Raw genomic sequence first — 17,752 nt, forward strand, 5'->3', positions numbered from 1 at the left:
TGTATGAAATAAAGGGCACTGTAGTCAATTGATGAAGTCTGAGTTGTCCTCTTTCTCATAGTAAGTTTTCGCGATGTTTTCGAGTTGTTTTTCGAAAGCCGCTCGTTGATGACTGTCTCTTCGCTTTCTTCTGATGTTTTTGCTGTTTCTGTTACTTTTCTTTACTGAATCTTGTTTACTTTTTCATATTTTCCATCAAAAATACGCTATGACATATTAAGCTGCCAATAAATGGGGGTCGGTTTCGGACCATCACCTAGCGGTCGGTTTCGGACCACCACGACCTTTTCTGATTAACTGCTCGGCATTAACTAAAGACGCAAAGAGCGATGTAATTCTAATTATGTGAGTGAAAGCTAGGACTATCAACGATCAGAAAAATTTACTCTCCGATTTTTATGCGGAGAAAAAAAAATTTAAGCTCAAGTTCAGTAAAGCTCAAAAATAAATGTCACAGGCGTTGAAACAAAACAAACGGAAAAATTGCAGTGAAACAAAATAAGTCAAAGTGGCTATCTATCTCCAAAATGTCTGTGTTATAACAGCTTTTCACTGAAGTTACCGACAATTCGGCTAGCATCGCCATCTCTGAGAAACATGGGGGGGTCGGTATGGTACGACCGGTCGGTATGGGACCACCCTCCCCTATAATAATTAAGATTGGATATCATCAAATTAATGAAAGTCAAAGGCAAGTCTCTGCGGCAAAGGTGATGGCCAAGGCGGGCATAGAACGACAGGTTGTTTGCTTTACATAATTATTTCATTAAGTGTTTTGTGTGCGGCTTTTGGGAGCGAGGCTGTCATGGCTTCCAGTCGCCTGGCTCATTGGGGGACCTTTTCACTTTTCCACTTTGGTAATTCCAGCATTTAACAAGTCGGAAAGCTGCAGACACCCGCAGCACTCGCCTTGACCTCCCAGGCGTTGCCAAAAGCGGAGAACCAAAGCCAGGATGCGGGGCGATGCGGCATAGCTCATTAACAAACATTAGTTGCAAATGTTGTGAATTACTTAAGGAATTAATATTCCATGCTTCACACATACACACACACAGTCTCTGGGGAGGAGCGGGCGGCAACTTAATCTCCCCGAGGGCTTCTGGCACTCTACGACAGCAGCCAAATGAGCGAGAGTCATAAGTCCTTACCAACACACAGATGCAGACACAGACACAGACACAGACAAAGTCACAATCACACACACACACACGGGCACTCACACACATCAACTTCTTAAATCCTGCTCAGCTTCTGATGTGTACACTGTGGCGTATACTTAATGCAAACTAATTCATTCCCACATTCCGCACACTCACATCCACTCGCACTCCCAATCGGTTATCATCGTCTTTATCATTAGAACGATGCTTGTCTGCAGCGCTAGTTAATGATAGTTGACCCCCCGTAAGCATATTGAATTAATGAAAGCTTTTTGTCTGTTGACCAAGATATATTCACCGGCTTGCTCCAATCTCCAATGAACAAGGGTTCCCTGCTTTGTCTGTCCTTATAAATTGACTCTCCAAGCCGTCTAATCATCGACCGCATTGTTGTCCCTGGAAGATGAGGAGTGTTAAGTGATTAATAATTTAGTGATGCTTTGGGTTAACTATTGGTGATTTTCATTTCAGATTTTTTTTTGCATTAGTTTTAGATTTCTAATTAAAAAGTTTCTTTCAAATTTCTAGGAGCTGTCAGTCATTAAATAAATGAGTTCTGGCTATTCGACTTTTTCTGTTTTTCCTTTTTCATATTTTTTCGTATAATAAAATTTTCTCTTGAAACGAAATTTTTACTTGTTTACAGACTAAATTTCTTTATATTTTAACAAAACTAACGACTTGTAGTTGTTAAATTTGGCTTTCTTTTTCGAGTGCAAACAATCCCAAAGGCCATTATGCACGTTCATTTTTAGGCCAACCTCAAAAGTCTGTTCTTATCTTAATTTTTTCTTTATTTGGATTTTTATTTGTTTTTCTTACCTTTGGCTTTCATTTCACTTTTTGTTTCGACTACCATATGGCTTTACTTATGAAATATAGACAATGCTTTTAGGTCACTCTTCATCTGCCATTTCTAAGCCTGCTCATAGTATATTTAGCATTGCAGAATTTTGTTACATTCGGATTTTTCGAAACTCAGATTTCACATAAACAAGGCACGCACAACAAATTAAAACGAGCCATAAATGTGTGTGCTCTCCGAACAGAAAAGAATTTTTGCCAAACATAAAACGGCAAACTCTTCTACTAGCAAAAGGGACGGTGGAAAATAGGAAAGCAGGAAAATTCAACGCGTGTCTTGAATATTCTATGGCTGTTAATTATGTTATTGTTGTTCCGAACGCCGGCGATATCTTTGTTCAAGGGGCAAACATTTGGAAGTTGCTACGATTTATTTGGTTTTTCGGAGGGAAAATTAGCACGAAAAAAAGGAATGATAAGAGGTGTGGCAGAGTATGAAAAATAACTTGCGCCTTTTTATGCGCAAAATATTGAAATATTAGGGGGCAGGGGGAAGGACTTTCTGGCTCCGACAGTGGCAAAGGCGGCAGCAAAAGCAAAGGATACCCTTGGCTGGCCGGACCCAAAGGATTCATCAGCGGCAACAGCTGTTGACTGCCGGGGCTGCCGAAAATGTTAGCATTTTGCGATGATGTATCGTTGGCATCATTATAACAACTGCCAAAAAGTGCACAGAGAAAGAATTTTACTTCCAATTAATTGTTTAATTAACAACAGCTTACCCATTTTTACTATGTAGTATTATTCAATTTAAATATCAAATAATTTACCAAACTGTAAGTTTCAAGTCATTATTATCATTATTATTATTATACCTCTATAATTAATTATACCATTGTGAAATAAGTGCTCAATAGCAAGTCAATAACTTGTAAATGTTAAAACTAAACCATGATATTTGATTTCATAACTTAGATCGTTTTTCTTTGTGTATTGGCCTCTTTTTGGCTCTGCTCCTGAAAACCAAGGTTGGGCATGAAATTTTGGATGCGTTTCCACCCGAGCCCTGATGGGCCCTTGTGCGTGCCTTGGGTACTTGTTGTTATATTTATCACAGAAATGTACTTTATCTTTGCCGGTGCCCAATGCGCGGAGTGCAGGGCCGGAGAATCGCGGCAGGATCGGAAGGATGCCCGTAACCCTATACCCTTGGGCCGGGGCATTCGTCAACAGCTGCCGTGGAGGAGACTTTCCCGGATCCGCTGGTAATTTTGCTTTTCCCATCTGTTGGCAAGCGGATGCTGCGCAGATTGCCATGCAAACTAAATTGTATAAAAATATCTCCACACATTGTTTTATGATTAAACTTGCATTATAAACCCACAGCGGGTGAAAGTTGTGTCGTAAAAACGGCCAGCATATGTTTGATTTTCACTTTTAAAGGCGCAAAGAATGTTGCCAACGTCATTTTTTTAATGCCTAAACACACTTTGATGGATGGCAATAAAAAATTACGTTTTTTGTTGTTAAAGGTTCTTGGTATTGCAACATAATGGTGATAAAGGTTCCTATAAATTGCTGAGTTTGGGGAGTAAATTAAACACTCTTAAATTTTCATTTTCCAAGTCAAAACCTTCATCATTTGTCCTCCCATTTTCCAAATGCACGCAGCGTATACATTTCAAGTCGCATAAATGCAAATGGCATTCAGACTTCAGGATATTGATTGGAATGCCATATTCTGTGCGCGGTATAACTCACTCATTTGCATAAGTTCATTACTGGCCGAAACTGACCTGGCATGAATTTGGCCGGCTGTTGAAAGGTGGGTGGGCTCATTTTGCCACATTGATGGTAACGTGATATATGCGAAGAGGCCGCCACATCTGGGGTGCTTTTAGGAGTTAAAACAGCCTCAAGTTTATGAGGTCTAATTAAAATTTGTGAGATTTGAAAGCAGAAGGTTTACAAAGCGGCGAGCTACAAAATAAACTAACTTATTAACATGCTATATCAACTATTTGAACAAATTACATTAGTGAGAGCAATTTTTTCAGATTTTTAATGAACTCATTAAAACTTTAATGTATATTCCCTATGTCAATGGCATTCGATTTTCTGTTTGTTGAGTTAGTTGAGTTAAAAAGTTTAATGAACTTTTGCAATAACTTAACTGTTTTGCTTAACTTTTTTTGCTCTGCTCGTTTTAGTTTATTTAAGCTGACTGGCAAAGTTAAAGCTAAAGCTGATTACCATAGAATCTGGGAAATAGTGTGTAGATATGGCAAAGCCCTTTAGTCTTTCCCAAATCTCAATAATCGCTGCACTGTTTTATAAGCTCACTTTCCCCCCTCAGCTTTCGTTGCCATGACAAAAGCATTTGCTGGAAACGGAATCACTCGCAACTAGCTGCTGCCCCTTGTTGTTTAAGGAGCACAATTGCAGTAGTGTGTGTAGCGGAGAAAGGCATATTTAATATTAGACATGACAATATTGTCTTGGCCTTTGCCCGCAGAGTGACTGTTCCATTTTGTTCTATTCAGTGCAGTGCTCGGTTGCTCGGTTGCCATTGCCATTGCCATTGCGTTGTTACCCGACTCTGCCATCAGACATCATTATTTCTCGAGTGGTTGTTGGTTGTTGCGCAGATAAACTCGCAGAGCGTGGCAGTTTCGCTCTCCTTATTTCGCAATCCCAATCCGTACCCGGATCCAAATAGGACAGCAGCATCATCGTCTTTCGCTCCGCTTTGGCATCTTTATCCTTTATGCAAAAGAAGACCCAAATCGAGTAAATAAAAACACACACACACAACGCTTGTTCCCTAGTCCTGATGGCAATAAAAAAAATGCTTACAATTTATTGATTTCATATTAGTAGACTCTCGCACACACACACACACACATCATGATCAGGGAAAGTCCCTCGGAGGTCTGTGCATAAATTTTCATCAGCCTGAAAGCATGCAACAAAGTCTTTCGCTTTCTTTCGAACGCAATTTAGATGTTGACGCACCACTTTTTCCTCCGCCGCCGCCCATTCTTGTATTTTTTCTGTTAATGCCTTGATTTCGATTTGTCTGCACCACACCGCCACCAGAAAGTGGGTCAGCTTTTTTTTTCTTCACTTCACTTTGGGTCGCCTTGCTAATTTGGAACCAGAATTTTGGGGCCAAAGAACTTGCTAATTTAATTAAATTGTTTCCTAATTGTTGTCGAGTTTCGATTTCTTTAAGCAGAGTTTTTTTAATGTTATGCTAGAAATCGGGATGGAAAAAATTCCATTTCTTCGCATTAAGGTAATATAATATTTTAGTAACGATTTGTTTATATTTGCAATTCATTTGCTTCGGTTTTCTATTTTTTCACTGCAATACGAAGTTTGATTCCTTTGAGTTTTGCTTTTCTAACTAAAATTGGATTGTATGAAAATTGGGTTTGCTTGCTTTTTATGTGTTTATGGGCATCGAGATAAATAAAATTAGTTCTTCTTCAGAGTCGAATTTGTATTTTATGTTGAGATCTCACCAAATTAGTTGTTCCCGGATGCTGCTCTATTGGGAATTATCTGATAATACCACATCACGAACACACAGACACGACGGCACAATCACTCTGGTTGGCGCAGTATTCCGCAAACAATTCATCATTTATGCCAAATATTGTGTTGCCTGTACAAATTATAAACCGAACTACTGAATGCCGATTTGATAAGCTGATTTATGCTTCATGTTTAGTCTGCGGCCGCCCCGCCTCCTCGGTCCACTTTTGGTTGACAGGGAAATCATTAGGCTAATGTGATTGAGGGGTGAAAAAGGGGGTGGGGCGGAGGATTGGGTTGGGGTAGAAGTGGATTGGAATGCCAAATGTAAACACACAAATATTGGAATTGGCAAACAAAAACGAGCTGTGCACATAAATTAAACGGGAAATCGGTAATCCCACCGAATCCCGGCTACAGCTGAAATTGCCCGATATGCAAAGTCAGTTCGCTCGGCGATAACAAATGCGGAGCAATTATGGCCGCATTAAGCATATGCCCAAGTGGTCATCCTCTCCATCGGCATGTGGACGTGGATGTGTGGAGTGCATCGCAAGGATTTGCATAAATCCCACCGCATTTATTCAATAAGCAAGCCACACACACACACACATGCACACTCACAGAATGGCAAGAACAGAGGCACTTGACTCGGCTTTAAGACCACTTAATAACCCACTTGGATGGGTTGAACCAGTCGCTCCCCAAATGCTGATTGCCCGCACAGTTGGCATTGATTTACGGGTGGACTAACCCCAGCATACCACTCATCCGATCCCGGTTTTATCCCCACTCCAGTCTCCCCATTCCTGGAGACCCAATCCCATTCCCTATGCCAATCGGCTATGCAAATCGAATACAACTAAATGTAAACACATACAAATGCAGTTCAGGATGGCAACCTTCGTTCGCTTGTTCCATTTCTATTTTCCGATTTGATTTCGCAAGGGCTCTAATGCCCAAGCAGTAACGATGAGGGGGAGGGCAGAGAGGCGAGGGGGAGGGGTTTTTCGCCCGACTAGATGTCTGCCAGACATCCTTGGCAAACTTTTGCCTCGACGGCTTAACTTTTTTGCACGTGTAGTTGGCCAGCAGGAGAGGTTGGAGGAGGCTGGCGGGGACTCCCTTTTAGTTAAATTCGAGAAAAAACCCTCTTTTGTTCCTTTGCAATCCCCTGAAATGTTTTCTTTGGCCAGAAGTTTCCTAATTTACCAGTGAGTGGAGATTGGGCCAAGCAATCGTCTTAAGCCTAATGAATCACGCTGTTGTTGAATCTTCGAAAACACTTTTCAGAAGAGCTGTCCTAGTCAAGGTTTTAAGAGGAACAATAACTCGTCACCCACAACAAGGAAAATGATCGACTGCCCGGCGACATGTAAATGAGATGAAAAGCCTTGACGGAAGATGAACCAGGTAGATCAACACCAACCGTTCACACCCATTTTTTCAGGCAACAGACAACAATGGGCCATAAACGCATTAAGGTAATGGCAAACAAAACGGAGGTAAAATATCGGACAACAGATGGATGGATCGTGCCGGCGAAGTCACACCTGCGATGTGGCGATAGCAAACGTGTTCGACGTCGAATCGCGGTTCGAACCTAGTTTGTCAGCCTACTGCGCAGGCGCGGCGACATGCCGGCGAGCAGTGATGCCAAACTGGCTTTTTTCCCGAAAAAATTACCTAAATTAATTATGAACTATAACCATAGAGTTTTCTTAATATATGTATACCATAATAAATTATTGTATCTTTGTTTTCTCTTATGCAAGAAAATTACATTTTAAAGATTTTTGTTTATACGAAAATAAAATCTCTTCTGAGTTAATCGAGAATTTCCTTTACAAAACTTATTTTGTAAAATTCCAACATGATTACACTTCATATTTTATTTATTCATATTTATTTTTAGTTACCTTATTAGATTTATTTTTTTATGAATCAAAGTGTGCAACTATCTCTGACTTCCAACATGTTCGTCTTCGAACTTCTGCGGCTGCAGTTCTTCGGCTGGCTTCCAGGCCCATCGCGAATGCAAAAAATGGGTCAGGCTATAAAAGCACAAGTTCAAGGCGATCGCCGTTTCAGACAACTTCAGCAGCAGTCGCAGCAACATCGAAAAATCTACTGCAAGATCGAAAAAAGTGCCAAGTGAAATCCGAAGTCTCTCGAAGTGGCAAACGAAAGTTTCCATCGATCGACAGTCTGAAAAAGAAAGAGCAATTTTTCAGTGCAAAATTTTGGGTGAATTTTAAAGTGAATTGTGTGCTTGACAATCGCGTGCTAATATTGCCCGTTTTTTCTAGTGCGAAGAGCCAAACCAACTCATCTGAAGCAGTAATTAAATTTTATTTTAATTGCTTCGACTCGACAAACTAAAAGACTGCAGACAAATACACAGGTAATTTAAATTGTTCAACGAAAAATAGTCGAATATTAAAATTGCAATGGCATTGAAAATGGTTTAAATTGGTTTACTGCAAATCTTCTTATGTATTTTTGAATCGGATTTGAATTTTAAATTGTGTTTATGTATTTGAATGTCTAAAGCTTTTTTTTTTAATAGGTTTATTTGTATATGCATTTTAAAGGTACTTGTCACAAAAAATTGTTAATCATGGTAGTAGATGAAATAGTTTTTTACGCATAACATTTTTATACTGAAAAGGGAAATAAGGATTTACTTTAAAACGAATAGAAATAGATAGACTAGTCGGCCACAACAAATTTTTGGGGGCAATGTTTTGTCGCACATTTATTAAAAACCATTATAATTGTAACAGTTGCTTAAAATTATTTAAAGAGCACATTTAAATCTGAATTCAGCCAACTTTGACTAATATGCAACGCAAATAATTCAGTGCGCTTAACAAGAATCTGGCAATAGAAAGTTATTGACAATTGATCGACTGCTGCCACTATTTGGCCTCGAGTCGTGCCGTACGTTTGTTTGTCCAACAAATTGGGGCTATATGGCAAGAGCCAAATATTTGGGTCAGGCCAAAAGAAATAACAGAACTCTCGAGCATAAATCCAGCAGTAAAAACAACAAGCGTAGAGCGTCGGAAGGAGAGACAGAGACAGAGAGAGAGAGAGAGGGAGAGAGGGGGGAGAGTTTCTGGTAAGCGAGTTAACAACTTTGCATGGAAAAGCAAAAGGCAAACAAAAACCCATCGACTGGACGGGGCATGAACATGTCAAAGCCGTCGAAAGAGGTGCGATGAGGTGTGCCGGGCGACGCACACACACACACGCACACGCATACACTGAGATGTGCATTCAGCCAAGTTCTTTTCAAGCCAGAAAGGAGACAAAACCAAAAAAAAAAAAACGCAGGCAGCAACGTGCACCGATGATGGCCGCCCACTGACCCAAATGGGCGCCTGTTGACTGCCGCTCCAAAGAATTTCGTTTTCGAGTGGTTTTTGGGCAGGAGGAGAGTGGAGAGTGTAGAGGAGTGTAGAGTGGAGAGAAGAGGAGAGGAGACCTTGCGGCCGTTTTGTCTGTGGCCTTGATTCAATGTGGGTATCCGCCTTCTCGGCATACCTTTCTCCGCCCAGATCGGCCAATTAACGCCTGCCTGCTGGCCAAGTTTTTGGCCAATTGCCATAAAGAATTTATTTATTTAATTGCCTGCAAAAGGTCACGATTGTCGGCTGTTTGTTTATCCATTTGCCTATGTGCATTCCTTTGGGTTTCTTCGGCTTCAGCTTTTTGTCTGTCTTGAAGCAAGTATTTATTTTTTTTTTTTTTTTTTTTTGTGTTGTTTATAACTTTCATTCATTGGCCGAGCGTTGTTGCTTTTGGCATTTTGCGGCTGGCGTTGTCAAGCCGAGCGAGGTGAAAGTTTTTCTTTGAAGCTGTTAAGTCGTGTTTAATACAGTTCATGTTTGGTCCGATCCAAGCTAGACCGAATTGGGTTCGGTTTTTCTCAACTGCAGTTGGGAGAATGTGAGGCGGTTTGTTTAACCAGAGCCACTCGTGAATTAACCAAAGCGAGCGAGGCTGCACAATGGCAGTTGCAATTTGTCCATCAAATGCAGCTGACTAATAACCATAATGGCTGTGGAAATTGCAAGTGCAATTTGTTCTGCTTTCGTGCGGCCTCAAGTTGGCTGTCATTTATCTTCTGGCGACTGAATTTCGGGGTCAGTAAAAGTTTTCAGAGATAAGTTTTCTCTGCCAGTGTGGATCACTGACTGCTTTTGCCCTGCGATTGCATCACAAACTGCGTGGTGTTACCAAATAATCAATAAGCCCTAGCGACATTAAAATGCAGCTCAGACGGCGCTCACTTTGGCCAATTGACAGTTAGCCAGCGGTTTTCTTTCAGGGGTTGCTGACCAGCTAACCAAACGAAAGACTTAAGGCACATACGCGCTAGAAAGCCACTGAACATTCCAATTAAGGTTAAGCACTCGACGCTCAAACACTTAATTAAATTTTTATAATATCTTTTACGGTCAACAAACCTTGGCTTGATTCTGGCCGAAAAGAAAGTGAAATGTGAATTTTTCGAGGCTGCTTGAGTTTCTCTCAACCGGAAACCTGTCCCCGTGACTGTCCAGAAACCCGGCTGAGCCCGCAGAATGAGTCAGGGCCCTCCAAGCCGATCCTCTCCACTCCTCACCACGCCATTCCATTCCTCTCCCAGAAACCCAAGACGACGAAGAGCTTGCCCACTTACCGCAAATCACGAACGTTTTACCGCTTTCTCATCTTTGACTTTGACCAAAGACCCAGTGGAGCGTGCTCTGGCACGAGACCGCAAACGAAACTGAAAATAAATATCTGGGAGACCAGCGAGCACATAAATTACAATGATATTTTGCTCGGCGACTGGCAAAGAACTTGGTTATTGTTACACCCCCGCCCCCGAGGCTCCTCGAAAATTGTTTCTCTTGCTGAACGTTGCGGTTTCCACACTTTCTAATTTGCGACTTTTGACCAACGGCAAGTGTAATTGCCGCTGCTCTCTTAATTTTTGTTATTGAAATTGTGATATTGCCCGTTGTCTGCGATGAGGTTTTAATTGCCGTTTTAAGGCAGCCCATGAAAGTAAGAGTTGCGTGCGAGACTTCCAATTAGAGTTGCGTGCTTTCCTCTAAACAAGAGTAAGTTAGAGTCTTTGATGGAGAAAGAGCTGTTGATAATGAGGGAATTACCAGGCATGCCAGTAAAATTATGTCACAGAAGGCCACTGGGTATCGATGTGACTAATTTGTCGATCGCTATTTCCACGGCTAATTTCCCACTCTGATCAAATTTCTCCGCCACACATTCGAGCTATTAATTACCATTATCTTAGCCACTAATCGCTGAATCACGCTTCGCGATAGCGTCTCCCGAACTAACAGCTTTCTAAATTTACATGGCCACAGTAATTTCCAGGGAACTGGGTCGAGTTGTGTCACAAACAATCAAAAGTCCACTCACTCAGCTGTGAGATGAATGGAGTTTAGATGGATAGATGGCTCCACAATTTACATTTCCATTGCTGACCCATTCTGAAGAGCCTGTTCTGCGGCCGGCAATTAAATGGAAATCAATGCAATCTTAGCCATTGGCATTCCGCAGCCTCGTTGGCTGGTTGGCTGCTTGGCTTTATTAATTGTAACGGGAACCTGTTGCACGAGGCCTCAGCGAAAGAACCGCTAGATAGACCCGCTTAAACTGGTTGTTGGTGTAGCACCAAGAAGATCTAGTATGTGGAAGCCGAGATGAGATGAAGACCCATCCACTCACTCACTCTTTGGCGATCCCATTCTGATTCGCAGCCATCGGGTGACCAATTGTGAATGGTTCTCGATGCTAATATCGCTAATCCAGCGAGTCGATCGCAGTGAGGAAGTGCCAGCTAATTGCCGGTACTTGCACCACACCTGTGGCGGCTTTCTATGTTGCCCAACCTGCCACTCGGTTAGTTTCCATGCCGCAAAGGCTCATCCCACTGGCGAACAGGTTCGGTTTGACCGACACCTTAATTGGGAGCAGTTAGACCCGTTTCTGGATGTTTCGGAAGCGAATGAAGACGCTTCGCCTTTAATTACGCGCCGCTACAACTTTCTTATCTGGTTTCCATGGAAATTGTAACATACACTAAGCTCGAGCGATGGGAAAATTTTGACAATGATTGGGAAACTCCGTTGGGCGACAGTTAAAAGCACTTGTTTGGGATTTGAATGCAGGGGGGATTATTGTTTAAATTTTATAATAATATGCAAAGCCAGAACGGAATTGGTGTCTTAAAGTTTGGAAAAGGGAACAAATCTCATTCAATCTTAAAACAAAAAAAAATGTTATTTAATCAAAACAAACGGTTCGTTTTTGGATTTGTATGGCATAGCTAAATTTATTGCGAACAAGCTATTCATGCACACTCACAAAACTAAAACGTTTCTGTCCAGAACAGTTTCGCATTTCTATGGCATAGTAAAGCTAGGCAAAATCAATAAAATATCAGACATAAATCTTTCAATAAATCAATTTTTCTAAGAGATTTATAATTAATTTATACATCAAACTCACTATAAATTGTGTTTGTGAGAGTCTTTATATTTTATTGGGAATTTAAATCAAATTTGTAATGGCATACTGAAATCAGGGCAAGCATGTGCCATTTAAATGGGCCACCGTTGAACCCAATGGCTAATTATGTGTTCAGAAAACTCCCGCGTACTCAGTTGAGCAACGTGAAAGTGTTGTTATGCGGACTCACGAACCCTACCCTTGATGAATTTAAAATAGGCTTAACCGACACCAATCTCTTCCTCTGTTTCTTCCAGTAGTCATGTGGAATCAACGGAAAGTCAACGCCTGCCTGCTGCTCTCCATTGTGGCCAGCAATTGCCTGCTGATGACCTACGCCTTTCCGCAGCAGGAGGTTTACCAGCGGCAACACCAGGTGACCCAGTCACCTGTTTACCGGGATGAGAGTGTGGCACGGAAGTTCGCGGTGAAGCCGAACGCCTCGAAGAAGGTGGCCCTGGATGACATCGAGGACGATCTGGAGACAAATCAGATCCAGGAGAGCGTTGGAGGGCCCGGCGGATTCACCTGGTCCAACATGCTGTCCACCGTAATGACCATGTTCTTCAATGGAGCCGTCAACGCACCCACCAAGTCCGATGATGTGGATAACTCCATTGGATTGGGAGGCGGCAGTCCCTGGGCCAATGTTATCTCAATGGGTAAGAATCAAATGTTTTGTTAGAAAAAATTTAATTAAATTGGAGAAACGAACATTTAAAGGTGCAAAACATATTTTTCGCAATATTTAGCCAATAGAAAAGCTTTCTAAAAATCTAAAAAATTGTTATTGAAATCAGAAGTCCTGCGGCTTACTGTTTAATTTTAACTCACTACTTTTCAAAGCATACTTTTTAAAATGTTTTTTTAAGCCACTTGATATTTTTTTGGTATCACTGATCGATTTGCTATAACATTTTCCATTACAGAAACACATTTCTAATCTCTATCTTTATCTCCGCAGGTCTTCGCATCATCAACACCTTGCTGGGCGGCGGAGCACCCAGCGATGGCATCGATAAGGTCGACAACGGCGGATCTCCCATGCAGGTAATCTATCGATCCATTAGCCCATAACATGGTATACACTCACTGATTGCTTTTGTGCCACTTTTGTTTTGCTTTGTCGTAATTTTGCTGTTCGATTGTTACCGTTTCTTTGCGTTATATTCTGTTTTATATATCTCATACTGATATCTTATACTGATACTGTACTGATTCTGGGTGCCTGGCTTTTCTCGTTTTTACTCTTTTGATTATGATTGCTTCCCGCCTACCTCCTCTACCTCTACCTCGCTAATAATCGCACAGGGCATATTGGTGGCTGTGATGTCTGCCGTTTTAGGCACCAGAGACCCCGATCAAGTCAACTCGATGGCCAAGCAAGCTGGCGAGGTAAAACATCTTTATTGCTTTCACAACACTTAGAACCACACCAAGCAACAAGATTTGGGTGTAACTTATGTATGGATTCAATTTAGTTAGCGGCAGAAAAAATATAAGAGGCTCCAAATTTAATAAATGAAAAGTGTTTCTAATAATCTGATACATATTTAAATAACTTGTATTTAAATAGCCTTAAAATTGAAAGTATTTCTTATCACCTGAGACATTCAGCATAGCTTTATATTTTTACACTTTTTTAAAAGCTTAAATTTAAATTTTTTTTAAAATACAAATTAAGAAATACATTTAAAAAGAAATAATATTTTATAATTACAATATTAACAATTTATGTGATGGACAAAGTAGTTTTTGGTATGGTTTAATATTGAATTTAATTTGACGCCCTTATTATAAAGTTTATTTTGACAGTGATGTTTAATAATTACATTCGAGATACTTACAATTTAAAAGAAACCAATATAGCAATGACTACTAAAATCTTTTATTTTACACAGTATTCAGTAGACATTGGACCAGGTTGCCAAATATTAATGCCCAAATCTTGTTGCCCAGTGCTGAGAATGTAAATTGTTCCTATGCACACCGACACACACAGACACACACCACTTACACCACTCTAGTATTGGCACAGCAAATGCAAAACTAATTAACTAATGCCCGCTCTCCCCCGTTCCCCTTGAAATCAACACACGCACACACACACACACACTCCACTCCACTGAACAACGCTCCCCCTTCCGCATCCACAGTTCATTCAGATCGTGATGAACCTGCTGGACGCCCTGAAGACCTCCTTCTCCCACCGCTCCCTGGCGGCCCGCTCCCTCGGCAAGCGGGACTCGGTGAGCGACGCCGTCGTCGCCGGCATCTCGCTGATGAAGGGCTACGTCCGCACGTACCGCACCTCGGAGGACAAGTGCACGCAGCGCTACATGTGCGACGCCAACACGGAGTGCGTCCGCGAGATCGGCGGCAGCAGCATCTTCTGCCAGCTGGGATCGTAAGTATCAGCCATTGTTAAAATCAAGTTGTATTTACTTTGATTGAACTTTATTCTGATCTCGAATTCAGCAGTGCACACCAACATTAAAATTCAATGCATCAATTTTAATCGTTCTGAAATTATAATCTAATTTTTTGCTCTTTTTCGTTACTAGTTGTGCATATCTGTTCTTAATATGAACAAGCTTAAGCAAATGTAATAGCAAGATAACTTTATTACTATTTAAATTTAAAATATTGTTTTATTAGCCTAGCAAAACTTGTAATTGAAATATATGCTAAAGTTATTGAACCTTTTTACTTGATTTGATCTTGAATTTACTAAAATACCAATTGAATTCAAGAGGGATCGCCTTTAAATTTTAAATGGAGTTTTAAATACCAACTATTAAGAATTCAATTATTAATTATTTTTAAATCCTTCACCATTCTAGTTATGCCACCAGCTATGTTCTGGGCCGCAGCAGTGGCAGCAACTTCGAGGAACTGTACGACGCCGGACGCAGAGGACGCTCTGGATTCGACTGTCGCCAGATCTATCTGGAGTGCAACGAGGTCTAGACTTCCCAGTGCCCATTACTGGACTCTCTCTAAACTAATTTAAATTAATTTATGACTTCCACTTAGACGTTAGCTATTTATATTATTTATTTAAAAATTCTATACTTGTGGTTGCCAGCAAGTGCGACTGGCTTCTATGTGGACACACAAAACATTTAAAAATAAATGCATTAAATGACAATCCATTTTTGTATTAAAAACCTTATATTCAAGTTTTGAAATATTTTCTTTAGTAACTTTAAAAAACTTCAAATGGATCTTATTCAGTTCAAAATCGTAACTGATTTTCATACGGAAAAAAGCTGAGTGCTGTGGAACGTATGAGCTGCTTTGTAAGCGGTACATCCGGTAAGCAGCTCAACACCAAGCAGTTTACAGTACACTGCTTGGCCATGTTAAATTACGTATACAAGCTGTTAAGCTGTTAATAAAATTCAAAATATATCATAAATATTAAGTTGCTGGAATTGTTAGTTGCATTACGAGATTTATTGAATTAAACTGCATATTTATGTTATTTAAATAATAGTTTAGTTTTGCATTCACATTATTTTTGTGTTTTTATCGAATTCAATTAGTTGAAAGTTTTTTTTTTTTTGGGGATATTATTTGTTTGAAGAAACTTGAATATTTGCAAACAGCTACGGTTAAGCTAGAAAGTGTGACCTTCGAATAACAATCGAACTTCCAACTTTTCCCTCTACACCCCTTTCTCCTTGAATTGTAAGCCGCCTGTCAGAAAAGTTGCCGCCTCTTCGAAGTTGCTTTGATGCAACAGTAGTCGTTTTCTCGCTTCTTATTGCTTATCAACATTCAGCAGCAGACTTGAACTTCTATTCTAAGCCACGAGGAATGGGCAAGCGTGGAAAACTTTACACTGAGAAAAAATAAAAAGATTTTACTGCCAGTCAAGAAAAAACGTACTGCAATAATAATACAAGCTAATTTGAATTCTTTTAGAAACTTTTTAAATTGCAATCTCATAAATAATCTTATCAATTTGAAACATCTTAATTAGATGGTTAAAATAGTGGTGTCAAATTAGCTGACTAATACTAACCCTTAAAAATGTCGGTTAATTTATTTATATAATATTTATATATATAAAATGTACGCTTATTTAAGTGCAGTGTATGGTTGCTGAAATAGGACATGGGTGGCCGAGTTTACGGCACGCTTGCAGCCTCGACTGCAAAGTTTCCGGCAGGCAATTTGGGGAAAGCAAACAGGAAAACTTGAGATGCCAAAGGCAGGGAACTTTTCTTGTCTCGTGCCACTGCGCAGCTGCAGCCGCTCGCAAAGTTTATGCTATTTTGATAAATGCCACGGCACAGCTGAAATTTATTGGACAGCCGGCAACGCCGACGCATAGAAAATTGCAGCATGCAAATGCTCCAAGCTGCCGGGCCTAGCCCACATTTAATGGGCGTGGCTGGCAACATTTTGGCCAAGACGAAGGCAGTGCTCCTGCAGCAGTGGCAGCGCCCCCAAAGTTATGATTAATTTGTGCGGCCAAGTTTTGCCGCTCCCGCCGCCGCTACCGCCCACCGAAAAAGTTGCTCCATCCACCGGACTGTTTGCTGCCACTATCTGCAGGAGCAGCAGCAGCAGCAGCAGCAGCCGCCCAAGGAGCAGCCGAAGGAGCAAGCAAAGGAGCATGCTGCCCGTAATTAAAGGCGCCTTGGCCCCAACTGCCAGCCGGCTGCAATGCATCGCTTGAAATTCCATTTAATTACGCTGAGTGTTGAATATCTTTAGTGCGCTAATTAGAACTGTGCGCAAAACTTTTCTCGGACACCAAATGCACTCCCAGGAAAATGCAGTCGTGAAGGAGGGGAAAAGCGAAAGGGGGAAGGGGCGGGTAAAACGCTGCAAATGAAACAATCGAATTTGGACAACGATCTAATTTGCACCAGAAGTTCCGGAGCAGATGCAGCCGACGGGTTGTCTGGACCGGACACTTTTGTGAGGCTTCTTCAATTGTTTTACGCAGATTATAATTGACTTCTTGTTTGTCCGGGAAATTAATCTGCATGTCCAAATTTTGGAAGGGTTTGACGAAAGTTTAAATTGCAGCAAATAGCTTATTGTCAAAGTGCATTTATGATTGGAAATGTAAACTGTATACTGCTCTATATATGTTTTTATTAGGTGTTATGTCCAATTAAGTCACATAAAATGCATTTAATCTTAATGCCATCAATCTTCTTTAAAAGCAATTAAATGCACAATTAAAACTGATTTAATTGTTTTTGAATTTTCACGTTATAAAGCTGCATATAACAAATAATTGGTAAAATTAATTTCTGTATTACATTTTTTTAATTTATAACATGGTTTGTATAGCACATTCTTTATTATTTCGTTACATAACTACAGGTTTTTAGTTTTGCATTTCAACGTTTGTGAATAAATAAATTTTGTGTTCCTTAAATGCTCAAACATTCCCTTGTACTTCCATAAAACACATATTTCAATATATTCTCGTTTAACCTATTGACAGATTCATGCAGAAACAACAACTTTTTCTGAACATTTATCCCCTGACATAAGCCAAAAACTATTTACGAAAGGTCCTAAGGGAAAACCAAACCGCAAATCAACACACATACACTCACACACACAAATACTTATTCACAAACACGTACGGACAGGTGCATGAATGTCCATCAAAGTCGCAGGCAATTATTTTGATATTTGTGTCTGGCACAATATTTTGATTCGATTTTTTTGTTGCCATTGTGCGC

At 40.5% G+C, this 17,752-nt stretch overlaps 1 protein-coding gene across 3 annotated transcripts; it reads left to right on the top strand.

Moving 5' to 3' along the window:
• The first annotated feature begins 7,595 nt into the window (after positions 1 to 7,595).
• On the top strand, positions 7,596 to 15,186 carry LOC108088074. 3 transcript variants are annotated; one of them, XM_017185724.2, is made up of 7 exons: positions 7,596 to 7,751; positions 7,814 to 7,908; positions 12,293 to 12,697; positions 13,000 to 13,085; positions 13,347 to 13,430; positions 14,192 to 14,442; positions 14,879 to 15,186. In XM_017185724.2, exons 3-7 carry the CDS (start codon positions 12,298 to 12,300, stop codon positions 15,003 to 15,005), a joined length of 948 nt encoding a protein of 315 aa, XP_017041213.1. In that variant the 5' UTR covers positions 7,596 to 7,751; positions 7,814 to 7,908; positions 12,293 to 12,297; the 3' UTR covers positions 15,006 to 15,186. The 3 variants fall into 3 exon arrangements, with proteins under 3 accessions (XP_017041213.1, XP_017041214.1, XP_017041215.1); XM_017185725.2 differs by having other exon boundaries at positions 12,296 to 12,697; XM_017185726.2 differs by lacking the exon at positions 13,347 to 13,430.
• Positions 15,187 to 17,752: the final 2,566 nt, after the last annotated feature.

Source organism: Drosophila ficusphila, unplaced genomic scaffold (assembly GCF_018152265.1).
Source record: "Drosophila ficusphila isolate 14025-0441.05 unplaced genomic scaffold, ASM1815226v1 contig_791, whole genome shotgun sequence".
NCBI lineage: Eukaryota > Metazoa > Arthropoda > Insecta > Diptera > Drosophilidae > Drosophila > Drosophila ficusphila.